Consider the following 16,790-nt stretch of genomic DNA (forward strand, 5'->3'; position numbering starts at 1 on the left):
ATTGGATAGATAGAAAGTAGCATGATACATATAAACATTTAATGCCGATCAGAATAAAAAAAGTGTATCATTCAAGTGTAATAATATGTCTGAAATATTTCATGTATTTCAGCTATGTTTGTTATTCAGTAAGAAATGGTCAATGGGGGATTTCAAAACAATACAACTGATAGAAAAAATAACAGGGTGCCTTTGATGTAGATGATTCAGGCGAGTTTTTTTTTATCTGTGAAAGTTATAATATAACACTAACAGTCGTTTTAGATTGTTATAACATGTAGCATTCTATCAGTAAACAGTTATTGTTATTGGATCCTGGCTCCTGTGGTACTTATACTTTGATAAGTTACCAAGGCTAATTACATTATATTGTATGTCTTTGCATGAAACTTGTCTTATTCAGACTTACCACGAGCAAACAAACCCATGTTTTTTCACGGGTTGTAGCAGAAGAGCGACAATAGACTGTCAATATAATAATAATAATAATGTTGTTTTTTCAAGGAATAGTGGCATGGTTTGTTACCACTCTTCCCATCCCTTGAAGAATTGATCTCCTTCAAAACGCACCCTTGCAAGTTAATAAAAGCCATCCTTTAACAGTAAAAGTAATACATCAAATCACAGACAATCGCTTACTAATCACACGGAAACTCATAAAACTGGAGCATAGTTATGTGCCAAAGAGAACTTTACATGTAATACATAGAAATTCAATGGGGCTATGTTTTGGCCTAGAGTGTTAGCATCGAGAACCGCCTGTGAAATGCCATTGGGCACGCAGACGTTGAATTATTAGTTGTAAATGGGAGAGAAATTAATTTGCTCGAATGTGTAAATTATTTTTCACTAAACATAAATATCGCCACCACTCAAGTGGACGGATGGAATAATATGACGACAGTATTTCAAATCTTTGAAAGGTTAGAGATCTTCCCGACATATTCACAGATAAGCCCAGTGAGTCTAGACGCCATAAAACACCATATCAACCACTACATAAGCAAACAGGCCAACTCCTAGTTTTAGATGAAATAATTTAGGCAAAACACAAAGGACAGATTTGTTTTGGGCCCAAAATATGTGAGTGCAGACGTTAAATGAATAACCGTGGTTTAGAATCAGTGTACGGATAAAGTATACAGTATATAGTATATAGTAGATATAGTGTACGGTCAGGTTCTAACAATGGGAACCACTATCATTGTTTTGTTTTATTGGGAGTTATCATATCTGACTGACTCAGGTTTTTAATGGTACCAGTAATGACTTATTCAAGGACTTTTTTGAAGCTACGTCTTGCCGACAGTCATTGATCATTTGTCTGAAATGTATTTCTTTGTAATGAAAAGAAGCCTGGAAATTCCCTGCTTGTTTGAGAAAAGTTTGAAGCTTCCAAGGTCTACTAAAACTGGCATTAATTAGGTAGATAGACATGTTTACTGTTAAGTGTACTGAAGAGAATAGCTTTACTGTTGATGCTTCTCGTCACACAAATAGCTTCGTGGACATTCATTTTCATGTAAATGTTCACACTACACCGTACCGACATTGGCACGCTTCACTGACGTGTCCGGGGGACATCATATATACTATACCGGGGGACAGTCGTTTAAGGACAGCTATTGATGTTACTGTACAAAATGTAAGGGAGTGCCAACAGTAAGTATAAATTTCGTACCAAACAGTTTAATTACCACAACCTGTTCTATTGGTATCGGAACTGACACAGTTGATGATACAGATCAAGATGCTGACTCTGCTGTTTTTGTGCCTCTGTATTGGCGCTTGTATGCCCATGAAAAGTTATGATGGGTAAGTGGAGAGTTTCTCCCGTTTCATTACAATTCAAACGTTACTGCATTTATGCACTGTATACTCGACGCAAATCATCACCCGTCTATTCTTCCATTCCACATATTCTAACATTATCAATGAAAACGAAGGTTTTCGATGTGCATATATACATTGTCAACCTCGTTTAATATACGACCCGCTAAAACGACTTAAATTTTGGTTATAGTCTGTTCTTTATCAACATATATCTACTTCATATTATAAAAAAAAATCTAATTCTCCTCGTCAGAAATACTCTAAAGTTTATAGCACATGGTTTACGGGGGTTTCAAACAGATGATGACGCCAAGCCTGTAGTGTCAAAGTTGAGAAAAATTGGCAAATTTCCATCGTGATATATAAAACGTTGCTATAATCCTACAGGTGGTTTGATTTATCGCTTTATTATCATTCCACCTGTACACGTTTCGTAGCTTCACACATGGATAAGATAACAATGGCACGCTACTTACTGTATGTAGGTGGTAGGTATGATCGCATATCTTGAATTTGTCCAACCATTTGCGCACAGTCCCTCTCTTATCCCCATAACATGGACGATCGCGTGATTTCCAATTTTCGTCGATAATGTTACTTTATCAAATATGTTATCAATTTGTTTAGTTTGACATATTGCCATCTGTGATAGTTCAATATTTTCACAGTGACGCCAGTAATCACACAATAAAATCTTGAGCTATGGCCATTACTTTACTATTTTACATTTAATACATTTTTACCTTCTAAGGCTGCACGAAATGCATTTAATACATTTAATACATTCTGGAGGTGCACGAAATACATTCTATTTCTTGGCGATGGTCCGGGTAGCTTGCATTTAATACATTTAATACATTTCATGCATTTAATACATTCTAGAGGTGCACGAAATACATTCTATTTCTCGGCGATGGTCCGGGTAGCTTGCCTTTAATACATTTAATGCATTTAATACATTTAATACATTCTAGAGGTGCACGAAATGCATTATATTTCTCGGCGATGGTCCGGGTAGCTTGCATTTAATACATTTAATATTTAATACATTTAATGCATTTAATAAATTCTAGATGTGCACGAAATACATTCTATTTCTCGGTGATGATCCGGGTAGCTCCGGGTAACTCTAGAATGTATTAAATGTATTAAATAGAAGGTCCCGTACCGTCTCCGAATACTGGAATGTATTTCGTGCAACTCTAGAATGTATTAAATGTATTAAATGCAAGGTCCCGTACCGTCTCCCGATACCAGAATGTATTTCGTGCAACTGTAGAATGTATTAAATGTATTAAATGCAAGGTCCCGTACCGTCTCCCGATACTAGAATGTATTTCATGCAACTCTAGAATGTATTAAATGTATTAAATGCAAGGTCCCGTACCGTCTCCCGATACTAGAATGTATTTCATGCAACTCTAGAATGTATTAAATGTATTAAATGCAAGGTCCCGTACCGTCTCCCGATACTAGAATGTATTTCGTGCAACTCTAGAATGTATTAAATGTATTAAATGCAAGGTCCCATACCGTCTCCCGATACTGGAATGTATTAAATGTATTAAATGCAATGTTAAAAATGCATGAGCCAATTTCTTGTCCATTGAAAAAAAAATCAGATTTCATTTACAACACTGATATATTTGAGTCATTCAACCAAGAAAACTAAATGAAGAGAAAAATAGAAGACATTCGTCTATTCACGAAACATTTTAACAACTGTCTGACAGCATATGTACAATACATAACTTTCTAAAAATCCACTTACACCTGATAATTCGCTATGCTCATAAAAGATCGTTTGAAAGCAGAAAGATGAATAAGTTAGTTTCTACTACAAATGACATTTCCACCATCTTTTTTTAAATAGAAATCTTCCTTTCAATGATACTGTTTTTCGCATATATAAGAATTGAATAATAAAGTATTCTGCCCAAGAAAAGAGGATATGCAATAGATGGCGTGAAAAGGGTAATACGTCATGTCACCCACCCAAAACATTAATCAGATCTCACTACTAATGGCCTAGCTAAAACAATATCATTGTATGTGCTTATATTGTGATAGTTTGACTCAATTATCGCTCAGTTGAACTGTACTATTCAACAATTTTGAAACATTTCGAAAAAGCTAAAAAACGAAAACTTTTTTGTACACGAAAAATGCTCAAGCTCCATTCATTACAATACAAGAACTAAGAACTTCAGGAGTTATACTACAAAGTAGTATGTGTGACGGGGTCGTGAAGTGACGACAACTTTTGACGCGATTGTTGTCTCACTTTTTCAAAATTATATTTTCATGAAATTGAAATGGTTGTACATTGTCCTGTTTACCTCAAACTATTAAAATTGGTCTGAGTCCTTACATATCAAAGAAGCAATGCTAAGATTGTTTGCTGTTCAAAACATTGCCAACATCGAATCACTGACTACCACCATTGTTATTAATGAAAGTGTAACATATATGTTCTACCAACAGAACTTACTTCGGTATATTTATTTCAGAGAAATTAATATTAATTCTCATTTGCAGCCACAAAGTTCTTCGTATGGACAATCTAAATCAGCAGCAAGTACAGGTGCTTGCTTCTATGGAGGAAAGTTTGTTGGTATGTCTGTGCTAATACATATTTTTTTTTTTTTATTGAAGTTTTTTACCACATTTCAAGGAACTATTAGGCATGGCGTTGTTAAGAGTTCCTTCACGGATATGCATTTTCCCAGATCCGATTATTCAGTCGAAGACGCCATCCTTTACAAGAATATAAACACTTGACTATTCAGTCGTTGTTTATGGAGAACATGACCAGGAAACTCTATCACAGGAATTTACTTTCGATTACAAATTTTACTCTGAAGAATATCAAAAGTCTTAAAAAAAATTTTTTTCACTTTATCCTACCCGACACTGATATTTATGTCTAAGTTATATTTTCAAAGACTATGTCGTACTTGTGTGCGTTCACTTGAATTAATGTATCTGTGTTGAATTGGTTGCCACTCAGCTGGACTTCTGGGATTTCCCAAATGATTTGATGGTCTCACCCGAACTTATGGATCAGATAGACTTACAACTGAAAGCCAACAATATTGAATATAAAGTCTGGATCGAGGACGTACAGACAAGGATAGACAATGTTGCTAGTAAGCCAAAAACTGACGTGGAAGGATTTGATTACTATGTGTACCATACTTACGATGAGGTAGGCTTAATGAAGATGTCACTCATGCAGTCATGAGCTATTCTTCATTTGCTTTAATTATTTTACAGGTAGTTTTTACCTTCCGTAAGGAAGGGTTATGTTATGCTTTTGTCTGTCTGTCTGTCTGTCTGTCTGTCTGTCTGTCTGTCTGTCTGTCTGTCTGTCTGTCTGTCTGTCTGTCTGTCTGTCTGTGTCATCATTTTCTAAAAATCGGCTGGCTCAATTGTAATGAAATTTGGGATATATAATCTTTAGGGTAATAGCTAGACCTGATTAGGTTTTGAGCCAGATGAGTTAATGTTTAATTAGAGAAATTTGCATATTAATGAAATCAACTAATTAGGCAATATCTTAAGACTGCACACTTCAATTTCAATATAATTTAGTATATTGATTAAACATAACAACATACATTTGTCCTATAAAATTCGTTGATGTATCTTACAGTGTTAATGAATAATTTGCATAATTAATGATTTTCGGTAATTAGGCTATATCTTAAGAATACATACTTGAATTCCAATATAATTCAGTACACACGTTAACCATAACAATCACATATATCCTGTAAAGCTTGTTGGTTTACCTTTCAGTGTTAATGAATAATTTGCATAATTCATGATTCTTGGTAATTAGGCTATATCTTACGACTGCATACTTCAATTTCAATACAATTCAGTACATACATTAACCATAACAAATTGTGTATGTCCCATAAAGTAGTTAGTTGATGTACCTTACAATGTTAATGAATAATTTGCATAATTAATGATTTTCGGTAATTAGGCTATATCTTAAGACTGCATACTTCAATTTCAATACAATTTAGTACATACGTTAACCATAACAAAGCGGATATGTCCTATAAAATCTTTTATATAGCTTAGTTTTAATGACAAATTTGCATAATTAATGATTTTAGGAAACTAGGTTGTATCTTAAAAATTTCGTACAATATGATACGTACATCAACCATAATAATACGCACCTGTCCTATGAAGTTTGTTGCTACAACTTTTTTCCTTTAATGAGTATTTTGAATAATGAACGATATTCAGTAATTAAGCAGTATCATACACTCTTACATACATTAACCTAAGAAAGCATGCTTGTCCAAAAAACAAAGCCTGTTACCATATTTTTTTAGTTTAATGAGTCATTTGCATAATTAGTGATTCCCTTACGGGAGGCATTCAGTTTAAATCTGGTATTTGTTCTTTTGCATATCATTACCACACCTGAACCTTTTCATCAACATGAGGTAAACTTTTATTATGAATGACCAAACAAGGATGAATATTTAATTTACCAAAGTTGATTGAACATATATACAAATTAAATCGTTCTGATTCATCGAATGTCCTCTGCTCAAATTGGCAATGAAATTGACCTTTCGCCTTTACTTTGATTCCCTAGTTGATGGAATGGATCGATGCTGCAGTTGCAACTTACCCAACACTAGCAGGATCCTTCAGTATTGGGGAATCCACTGAAGGTCGGGATCTGAAATTAATGAAGGTAATTGCATAGTTATGCTCTATGGCTATGGATAGTAGTCTATAAAAAGTTTAACAGCATGAACATTTTTCTGATGCCTCTAAAATAGCTTACGGGTCATTTCTCTGATGCCTCAAAATCAGCTTCCGGCAATTTCTTAATCTTGGAAAAAGCACATTTTTGATTAAGTATTCATAAATATATCGAGCGGGGGAAGTGTGTTACAGCGCAAATCAGTTTTAAGACCAGTGATAAGGTAAGATTTTGGAATGGAGCAACAAATCAAGAGAAATTAAAAAGCTACCGTCATATATTGTTTTAAATAATCGAGTCATCTAATTTACAAAGTATTTACAATTTAGATCCAGCTTTAACTGGTTATATTGTCCATAACAGCTAAATTTCCAATAAGGTTGTTATAGCGTCAAAGTCTGAGATGGCATCAGAGAAATCCCATGTCAGCTGCTTTACAGAGGACATGTAAGCTAGTTAACAGAAATTGTTAGTAAAGGAGAGAGTTAGTCAGGGGCATCAGAGAGGTGAACCTCAAAGTCATTATCACTCTAAGGGAGCTTTCAGTAATTACATGGGGGAGTCTGTTGCGTACAATATGACCCTTCCCGCCCGTCGTGCTATTACGCGGCCCTCCCAACTGTTCCCGTTTTACTCCTTTGAGACCCACTCCTCTCCTTACATCATAATTGACTATTGATTCATTGCGTTGTTATCAGTAGCAATTTGATTGACTTGGTCTGGTATTACAGTACCTAACCCTAGCTCCAACCCTAACCGTAACCAATGTGGCAGTATAGTACGATGTGGAACTGGTTGCTGCAGTGGGATGCCAACAATTAAAAAAGAATAATGCCAAAAATGTGACCCCATTAATCCAATTTTCTAAAATATAGCCCTTCCCGTCCTCCTATCCCTCGTAATTAATAAAAGCTCCACAGGAAATGTGTATTTTTTAAAAACGATATTCCCAGTTTTTCCCATCTATGAACACGTAACTTTCAGAAAAGGTAAAAATTAAAGAAATTTAGAAACCTGTATCATTAGTGCGTTTGGCGATGTTGCAATTTACTATTTAAATGAAAGGCCTGAATATGCCAAATACAATATTGCAGGTTGGGAAAAATAACTGTTTTCACCAAGACGACTACTATATGCAAATTACCCCAAAATAGTTGCAATTCTGGTAAAGGTTGATAAGGATGACCATATTGACATGCCCTGAGTGTAGGGGTATATTATACAGATATGATTCTTTGAACTATATGACAATCTTATTAGGTTGGTGCTCCTGTAGAAGAAGGCAAGGAGAAGCACGCCATCTGGCTGAATAGTGCAATCCATGCACGTGAATGGGTATCCCCAGCCACAGTTATCTGGATGACTAATCAGGTATGTTTGCAATTCTCAGTTTGGACAGCAAAATGCTGGTAGGGATAGGGATGGTAGCGAGGTTGGGATGGGTGGGATTATATTTCTTCACTTCACTTCACTTCACTTCACTTCACTTCACTTCACTTCACTTCACTTCACTAAAGCACGACTCTCAACGTCTATTTTTCTATTTCCTCAATAAGATGTTGGCAAGGAGAAACACACTGTGTCTGACTGGAAGATGCAGTGAATGGGTATCATATCCTAAGCCCAAGCTATCGGCAGCCTTTAGTCCGTAGACAACGCGGAAGTTTTGCACAAGGTTTTGTTTAGGTCACATGCAAAACTGTAAGAATTACAGATATAAAATATTGTTCGAATACACCCGCTATAAGTGTGGAATATGATATCCTATAAATGTTGACAATAAAATATACAATCTCTAACTTTAGGCAGTGAGTTTTCTGAGATATGCTTATATTTGTTGCATTAGTATGTTTAGAACTGAGCTGTCGCAGTACAATACGAGGAGTTGCATGACCTTGCAAATTAAAATGGGGAATACTATAATAGTCATCGGCTCTGTAAGAGACAAATCCAACATTTGACATAGTATAAACCAGTCAGAGTGACTTGTTACAGAAAGATCTAACGTTTTCTAACAAACTAGGAGAAACTAAGTAGATTTGATATACAATGCCTCTAGCATTGGCAGAATCCATAGTAACATGATGCATTTAGTGTAGAACATTTACAATGACGCGTGTCTCATGCTCATATTGTAGTTGATGGCTGATTACACTGATGGAAGTGATCCCGATGTGACATTCTTGATGGAGTACTACGACTTCTATATCTTAGTTGTCATGAATCCAGATGGATACGAGTACTCCTGGACTGATGTAAGTAGTGTGACGTTGCGATGCTTTCAAGTCTCAAGTGGCATCACACTTGTACAACTAAATACAATAACTACCTCTTTCTTTCTTTCTTTCTTTCTTTCTTTCTTTCTTTCTTTCTTTCTTTCTTTCTTTCTTTCTTTCTTTCTTTCTTGACTTCGAGTCACATCTGCTTTGATCATCCTCATTTTTGTTGTGCGCCTACTGGCCAAAATCTTCAACATGTTGAAGGTGGCCAGTCATGGATGAAGAACCGTCAACATTTTGGATGGTTGATTAACGGGTTGTATCGTCTAACTATTGATTGAGATGTTATAATCAATAACTGAGTAACAGTAAGGTCTACATATAAAAATGGGGCATTATTCAAATTTCACCAGACAAAGTATAGAAAAAATGAATGTACATTTAAAATATGAGTGCCGACAACCAGATTTTTTATGTGTTCCTTCCTTCCTTCGGTCGTTTGACAGTTCATTTACTTCACTTCCGTTATTTGTAGGATCGCATGTGGCGTAAAACAAGAAGCCATCACGATGATGACGTGTGCATAGGTACTGATGGCAACAGAAATTTCCCATATATGTGGGGAGGTAAGTGTCTGTATGTATGACATCTCATCTTTTGTTGTCTGTTCACGGGGGAATGGGAGTTGATAAATGATTCAGAAAACAAGACAACTACAAAATGAGGGGAAACAATTAAATGTAAGTATATAAAATATTGTAAGAGGAACTCAGTCTCTATGAAATATTTGGGTTAGAACCGTATGATTCACGGTATTATTTATAGACAGAACCTCAATGTAAAGTTAAATATTGTATAGTAATATATATATATATATATATATATATATATATATATATATGTATATGTATATATATATATATATATGTATATGTATATATATATATATATATATATATATATATATATATATATATATATATATAGTTTTGGTAGTACTGGAACTCTTTCTTGGGTGTAACTCGGAGTTTCACGCATATTGCGATCATCACACACTGAGTGTCTGATGATCGCAATATGCGTGAAACTCCGAGTTACACCCAAGAAAGAGTTCCAGTACGACCAAAACTATTACGCTCTGCCACTGCGGTATAGAGCACTGTCTTATAGCAGATTGATACTCACCGAGTTATATATATATATATATATATATATATATATATATATATATATATATATATATATATATATATATATATATATATATATATATATATATATATATATATATATATAGTTGTATTGAAATAAATTCTACCTCCTCTCCTTTATTATCAAACCCGTCATCTTACATGTATGCATAATGCATAGGACGTTGAGTTCGTGATAGTATTCTTTACATAGAAAGGCTGACATTGATATTGCATTAATGCATTGCACTATGTTGTTCGTGCCTGTCATGCTTATAAATGCAGGCATGTTTCTGTTTCTTGGTCGCGTGCTTGGTTTGTTGTAACTAAAGTCTTGTAAGTAAAACAACAGATAAACATATGACCTCTGCGATTGGTGTAATGAAATGTCAAAGTCAATTGGGATCGAAATGTTCAATAGACAGCAGGGTCATATGGCTGATGAAGAGACTGACTAGACATCCCATCGCGATTAACTTGCAATTTGTTTTTACCTCCCGTAAGGGGGAAGGTAATAAAATGGCGATGTCTGTCCATGTGTCCGTCCGTCAGTGTGTGTGTGTGTGTGTGTGTCTGTCTGTGTCATCATTTTCTTTAAAACGGCTGACTCAATTAAAATGAAATTTGGTACATATAGTTGGGTTTGATTAGTTTTAGAGCGAGATCTGTTCATGTTAATAAGGGAAATTTGCATATTAATGAAATCAACTAATTAAGCAATATAGCATACTTCAATTTCAATGTAATTTAGTGTATTTGTTAAAAATAACAAAGTGCATTTGTCCTATAAAATTTGCATAATTAATTATTTTCGGTAATTAGGCTATATCTTAAGACTGCACACTTCAATTTTAATACAATTTAGTAAATAAGTTAAACATAATAGAGTGCATATGTCCTATAAAAGTTGTTGTTTTCGCTTAAAGATTTGGTGAATAATTTGCATAATTGATTATTTTCGGTAATTAGGCTATATCTTAAGACTGTATACTTAAATTTCAATATAATTTACTACATATTTGGCATAAACATTAACCTAAGAAACCAAACTTGTCCAAAAAAAGCCTGTTACCATAGATTTTTAGTTTTAATGAGTAATTTCCATAATTAGTGATTCCCTTACAGAAGGCATTCAGTTTAAATCTGGTTATGTCTCACTTGTTATAGGAGAAGGTTCCAGTGATATTTCCTGTGCTTCTACGTACCGTGGTCCTGATCCACTGTCCGAGATTGAGGTCAGGTCTGTTGTAGAGTTCATAGAACAGCAAGCTCAAGAACAAACATTTGATTTATATATCGACTACCATAGTTACGGCCAAATGATGTTGTCACCATGGGGATACACCCAAGACTGCCCCGATCCCTTGGACTACGGCCTCATGGTAAGTGGACAATAAAGTTGTGATAAAAAGTAGAAAGCGGATTGTCACAAGATGATCAGATATATTATTGTCAAAAGTCATAACATTTGTTGGACAAATGTAAAAGTCGCATTTGGAGTATCACGGGTGACAAACCACACGCACGCGCTCACACACACACACACACACACACACACACATAGATCTGCTTCTGGGATTGGTTCGCAATATTACCTATGCTGATGTCACCAACAGCATTATAGTGTATGTACCCATTGTTTTTACCTTACGGGTTTCGATAAGGTTGAAACAATAGACAAACTGATCGGCGTAATGGGGACACTGAACACCAGCATAATTAACCGGGCACCAATCCCAGAATTCCCTACCTTAGTGTACAGCCAGTTCATGCGTACTTTGAAGAATTTTCATAAATTTTGTCATAAAAGTTGTGCATGTTGAGTTGGTGAAATAGACTTTTTATGACTTACTCGACATCAACTAAAGCAGCTACGACGAAAGAAGTCTCGAAAGAAGTCAATTGTGGACATTTACGACAAAATGACCATCATTCGGACATATCTTACGAGATTATGATACGCAGTTGGCGTTATTACGATTCAATATGTATCAAATTACTAAAAATACAGAAATATAGAATGTAGGTCACTCATATTTTTTTTGTAAATTGCAATGTTCTGTCATTGTTTAGAAAGTAAGTCTGTATATTTTCTTTTTCTACACAGCATGCTCACATGACAGTACATACTGATGCTATCCGTGAAGTATATGGAGTGCAATATGAATATGGTCCTGGTTCCCATGTTCTGTGTAAGTATATCGATTGACAGGTAGAGATATGCATGCACGAGAAAGAGGTTGGTTTAATCACGATTGAAAAGAGACAGTGATCGTACAGCAGTGCCTTCAATGGGTGAGAATACAGTATACACAGACTTTGAGGTTCATATTGACTTACGTGTACGAACTAACTTTTGCACAACGTAGCATTTGTCTGTGTCCGAGTGGTTAAACCACTTGCCCCTTACGACGGCAGTCGGGGTTTGAACCCATTCAGGATTTGATTAAATTTTACCATGTTGTAAGTAAGAAGAGTGTCATTCAGTTTGACTCTACCGACAATGCAGGTTTCCCCCCCCCCCCCGGTACTCTGGTTTCCTCTGTATTAACACTGAACGCATGAGGGATGGCCCTCACTGGACTTCTTGGGAGACAAGTGTTTATATGTCACGAAAAGGTTATCAAATTGCAACTGTTTCCAAAGCAGCTATAAACTAGTTACGAAATTGTAAAATGTCAAAAAAGTAGTATGAATGATTGACGTGTGTATGTATTCGTATGTATGTCGCTCTGCGAGTACGTGAATCCCACTCCATGTCAGTGTTTACTAGCTTTGTTTGATACAACCAAACCGAAATCAAGATACCACGATCGCAACATACCTCAAATAGAGGCAGACAAGAACACTAACATGACATGGGCACTGTTTTACTCTACAACTGATTAAAACATCTTTACACATAGAAATCTTTTGATTGATTTTCTTTGTTCTTTTCAACAGACATTGTTTCTGGAGGTAGCAGAGATTGGGCATTTGGTCAACAAGGAATACGAAACGCATACACCATCGAACTCCGTGACGACGGTGATTATGGCTTCTTATTACCAGAGGAAGAGATATTCCCAACAGTAACTGAGAATTATGAAGGTCTGAAAGCAGGATTGCTCTTCTTGACAGATCCTACGTACTCCGAAACTGACTGCGTATAAGGAGTCTAAAATGCCACATATACAACTGATTCTGTAATTTATATATAATTAAGTTATAGAAATATACAATAAGATGAATGATATTGCAAAATGACGACTCTCTGTCCATTTGTGTGAATGATAAACCTCCCACAATGGTCAGGCATAATGCGGATTCAAGGGTCGTCAAGTTATTCAAAATACCAAAAAGTACAGAAATACGAGATAGTATCTCGTGCCCACGACATAATTTTTGAAACACTTTAACACATCCTAAGGAGTCCTAATTTCTGATTGGAAAATACCTTGAGTGCCATGGCCACATAGTTAATCAATTTTGTTTCTCCAATATTCTAGTGAATGATGACTCAATCATTGAATATCAATGTCCAACTACTCACTTTATTTGTCATTTCGCTTACATCTTAGCTTGTGACAGAAAACAGATAGTGATACCCAGAAATTATTCGCGCATTTTGAATTTCGCGCAATTTCGCGCTTGATCGTGAACAGGATATTAAAACTGCATGCTTGTATTTTATTTTGAGACGAAAGTCAGCCTTGTAACATCATTTTCATACGATGTTACTACTGTTACTGTGAATATTGTGAGTATGTCAGTCATCTCACGTAAATTCATCTCAGTGAAAACTTGTCGCCAAAAGTTTCGTCAAATCAATTGTTTTGTAGCCAACTGGAGTTTCTATTCTATTCCCAAAAGATGCATAACAGAGACACTGATGTGATTTGATGATCTTTTCCCCAAACGTGTGACTGTAGCACATTGACGCCTGTTTGTTGACTGCTCCTGCTTTGAGGGTGAGCTTTGACTGCTTCCAAACTTTCGTATTTTGTCATATGGTAACTTGTCTACTTAAATTGTACAAATTAACACCAACAATACATTTGTCACAAATCACCACTGTTACAGTGTGTTAATTTCGCAGTTGCAACAATAGAGGACTGTAATAGCATGAATAGCGAATTTGCAAACCCGCCATGTTGAATGTTGCATCATGGGAAATGTGATAATAAATACTCATCAATTAGCATTATAAACAATGTTGATACATTGTTTGTAACCACAAATAATCCATAACCCTGACCATTGTGGGAGGTTTTTTTTATCGGTAGCTCCAGATTAGGTATTACGATAACCACGGATAAGCCCAAAGTCATTTGCATCTGAGCATGGTCAGTCTGGATTGGAAGTTCCCTATTGACGGATGCTCACGAAGCCATACTGCCCATCAATCAGTGTCAAATTCCATTGTTCTCAACACATTGTTAATGTTCATAAAAAACATTGACTGCCTCGCAGTAAAATTTCGAACTCAAACTTTCATTTCTGAATGACATTTTTCAACTCAACTTTCCATTTTTACCTCCCGTAAGGGTACGGGAGGTATTAAAAGGGGAAGGTGTGTCTGAATGTTGAACTGTGAAATACAATGTTGAACTGAGAAATAGAATGTCGAATTGTGGAATCCTGAAATCAAATGTGTAACTGTGAAATTGGGTTTAGAAGAATGAGTAGTCGAATGAAACAGGAAGCATAGTAATCGAATGTCGAACTGTACAATTAGAATACAGAATTAAACATGGAAAATAGAATACAAAATTAAAGTTGAGTTGTAAAATTTCATTCAGAAATGAAAGTTCAGTTGGTTAATTGCATTCAGTTTTGGAATGACGAATTGTAAAATGGAATATAGAACAGAAAAATAGATATTTGAGTTGTAAAATTGAAATAAGAATAGCAAAATGAGGAGTTGTAATTTTGTCATGGATTGGACACCATTGCCACGTCATTTAAGAGACGAGATCACGCGAGAATTTGGGACGCGACTTCACTAAAACCAACGGAAGTTACCGTACACCGTCTGCAAACAGGGCTATCTTGGCAGTAATGTTTGTTCTGATGAGCGTGAATGTCACATCGAGTGATCAGTTACCCATCTACATTTATACCTACTTCACTTCAATGTCGACAGACGATCCCACAAAAATGTACCTCTCAGCAGGCGACTATATAATATAAACTGCTCAATGTGCGACTGGCGATGGTATTTACACGTATTCAAGGGCATGCAATGAAACACGACGGCGTGATACATTGTACAACGATAATGCATGGCAGACGTAGACCTCACTGTGCTTCTCTTTAGTGACATGTCATGCGTTCATTTTGACGATGGTACCGATCGTTATCTCGTTATCAGGAGAAAGTGGCTCAACTCGGGAAAAATCACTGTATAAACAAGTTTTGCCTCTGAACACAACCAAATTCACTTTCAATTATCAATAGATTACAAATATTTGTGGAAGGAACGTTAGCAAATGCCCAGCTCGCTAAATAGTTCAACACATACCCCTCTCCGAATTCATAGACTTCGATACTTGACGTGCGATCATATGGTAAATTTTCCATTTTTAGGCTGCAGTGCATCATCACATCCTGGTACGCGTACATATAATCATGGCTGTATAAGATAATGTCGTCAAGATCATCGCTATAATAAAGCCGTGTTGGCATGTATTTTATTTCCAGCAAAATTCCACAATATATCAAGCTGCCCTGAGTTTACTTGCATGACTACATTGTCTGATTATTATTACAATTCATGAACGCTGGGTCGCGTTATATTAGTCGTCGTGACGCGGTGGGTCAGGTGTCCACAGGGACAAGGTTCTCGAGATATGCCGTGGAGTATTTTTTTTATCAGAATACAGTAAAATGTCGATAATATAGACGTGTTTAGGCAAATACATATTGAAGAGTGAAAAATACTTTAGTTCTGTGATAGCACAAAGGCTATGGGAAGCCGTTCAGGCCAAAAGTATTTTTTTATTTTTGCTATAGTATTTTATATTTTTCGTACTTACAAACTAATTTTAACAGTTTATGTACTTTTATTCCATGTTCACATTATTTGAATTGAAATAAGTTTGCATTTATTTGAGAATATTGTTTTATTTTTCGTCAAACCAGAATTATATAAAAATATATATTTTTTGTTAAAGTTTTTTATTTTATTTTTTAATTTAAAAAAAAAAATTTCAACTTTTTTTTTTTTTTTCTTCCCAACTTTTTTTTTTGGCCGAGTCTGATGACCAGCGCCTGTCACGAGTACGTCGTGCTCGTGACAGGCATGTCCTTCGACATCCATTACGACGTGTTTCGGCGTCAAATACACCTTCTCATTACCTTCGAAATTGGTCACTCAAACATTATATTAGATCTCAAAACTGTTAATTTACGTGTGATAGTATCTGTTTTTTCCAACAACCGCGACTTCAGCCGCGTACATACATGTGTACACCGTTACGTTAAGGTTATGACCGCATGTATGATATTACATGATCATGTAGTACGTAGGACACGACACGATCCATGTGCAAAGGGTAATGGTAGTTAATCTAAAACAACTAAAGTTTGTTGCATCAATAACAATTACATTCATTATTGTGAAACTGACCAGAATTGAAATAAGATGGTACACTATAATGTGAGCGTGAGCATAACAGCTTTAGGAACAAAAACGCGAGGAAAACGAACGCGTATTTCCAATGGGTCAGTCAGGTCAGGTACTACTTCTTGTGCGAGTGCACATGTTGACGTCGACCTGCTGTATTACATATCAACCTAAACCAGCTTCTATCGCCTTGTTATCATCAT

The 16,790-nt window shown here is 35.7% G+C and overlaps 1 protein-coding gene across 1 annotated transcript; it reads left to right on the forward strand.

Moving 5' to 3' along the window:
* The first annotated feature begins 1,750 nt into the window (after positions 1-1,750).
* LOC144445113 (carboxypeptidase B-like) lies at positions 1,751-13,132 on the forward strand. The gene is made up of 10 exons (XM_078134670.1): positions 1,751-1,815; positions 4,372-4,447; positions 4,844-5,041; positions 6,458-6,559; positions 7,832-7,942; positions 8,710-8,826; positions 9,326-9,416; positions 11,148-11,362; positions 12,088-12,172; positions 12,924-13,132. The coding sequence occupies exons 1-10, from the start codon at positions 1,751-1,753 to the stop codon at positions 13,130-13,132; spliced, it is 1,269 nt and encodes a 422-aa protein (XP_077990796.1).
* Positions 13,133-16,790: the final 3,658 nt, after the last annotated feature.

This window comes from Glandiceps talaboti, chromosome 2 (genome assembly GCF_964340395.1).
Source record: "Glandiceps talaboti chromosome 2, keGlaTala1.1, whole genome shotgun sequence".
NCBI lineage: Eukaryota > Metazoa > Hemichordata > Enteropneusta > Spengelidae > Glandiceps > Glandiceps talaboti.

Excerpts from the sequence above, each read along its gene's own strand:
- LOC144445113 (XM_078134670.1), top strand. The coding sequence starts at position 1,751 with ATGCTGACTCTGCTGTTTTTGTGCCTCTGTATTGGCGCTTGTATGCCC. Across the intron at positions 7,943-8,709 it reads TTATCTGGATGACTAATCAG|TTGATGGCTGATTACACTGA; the intron begins GTATGTTTGCAA and ends CTCATATTGTAG. Across the intron at positions 9,417-11,147 it reads TTTCCCATATATGTGGGGAG|GAGAAGGTTCCAGTGATATT; the intron begins GTAAGTGTCTGT and ends CACTTGTTATAG.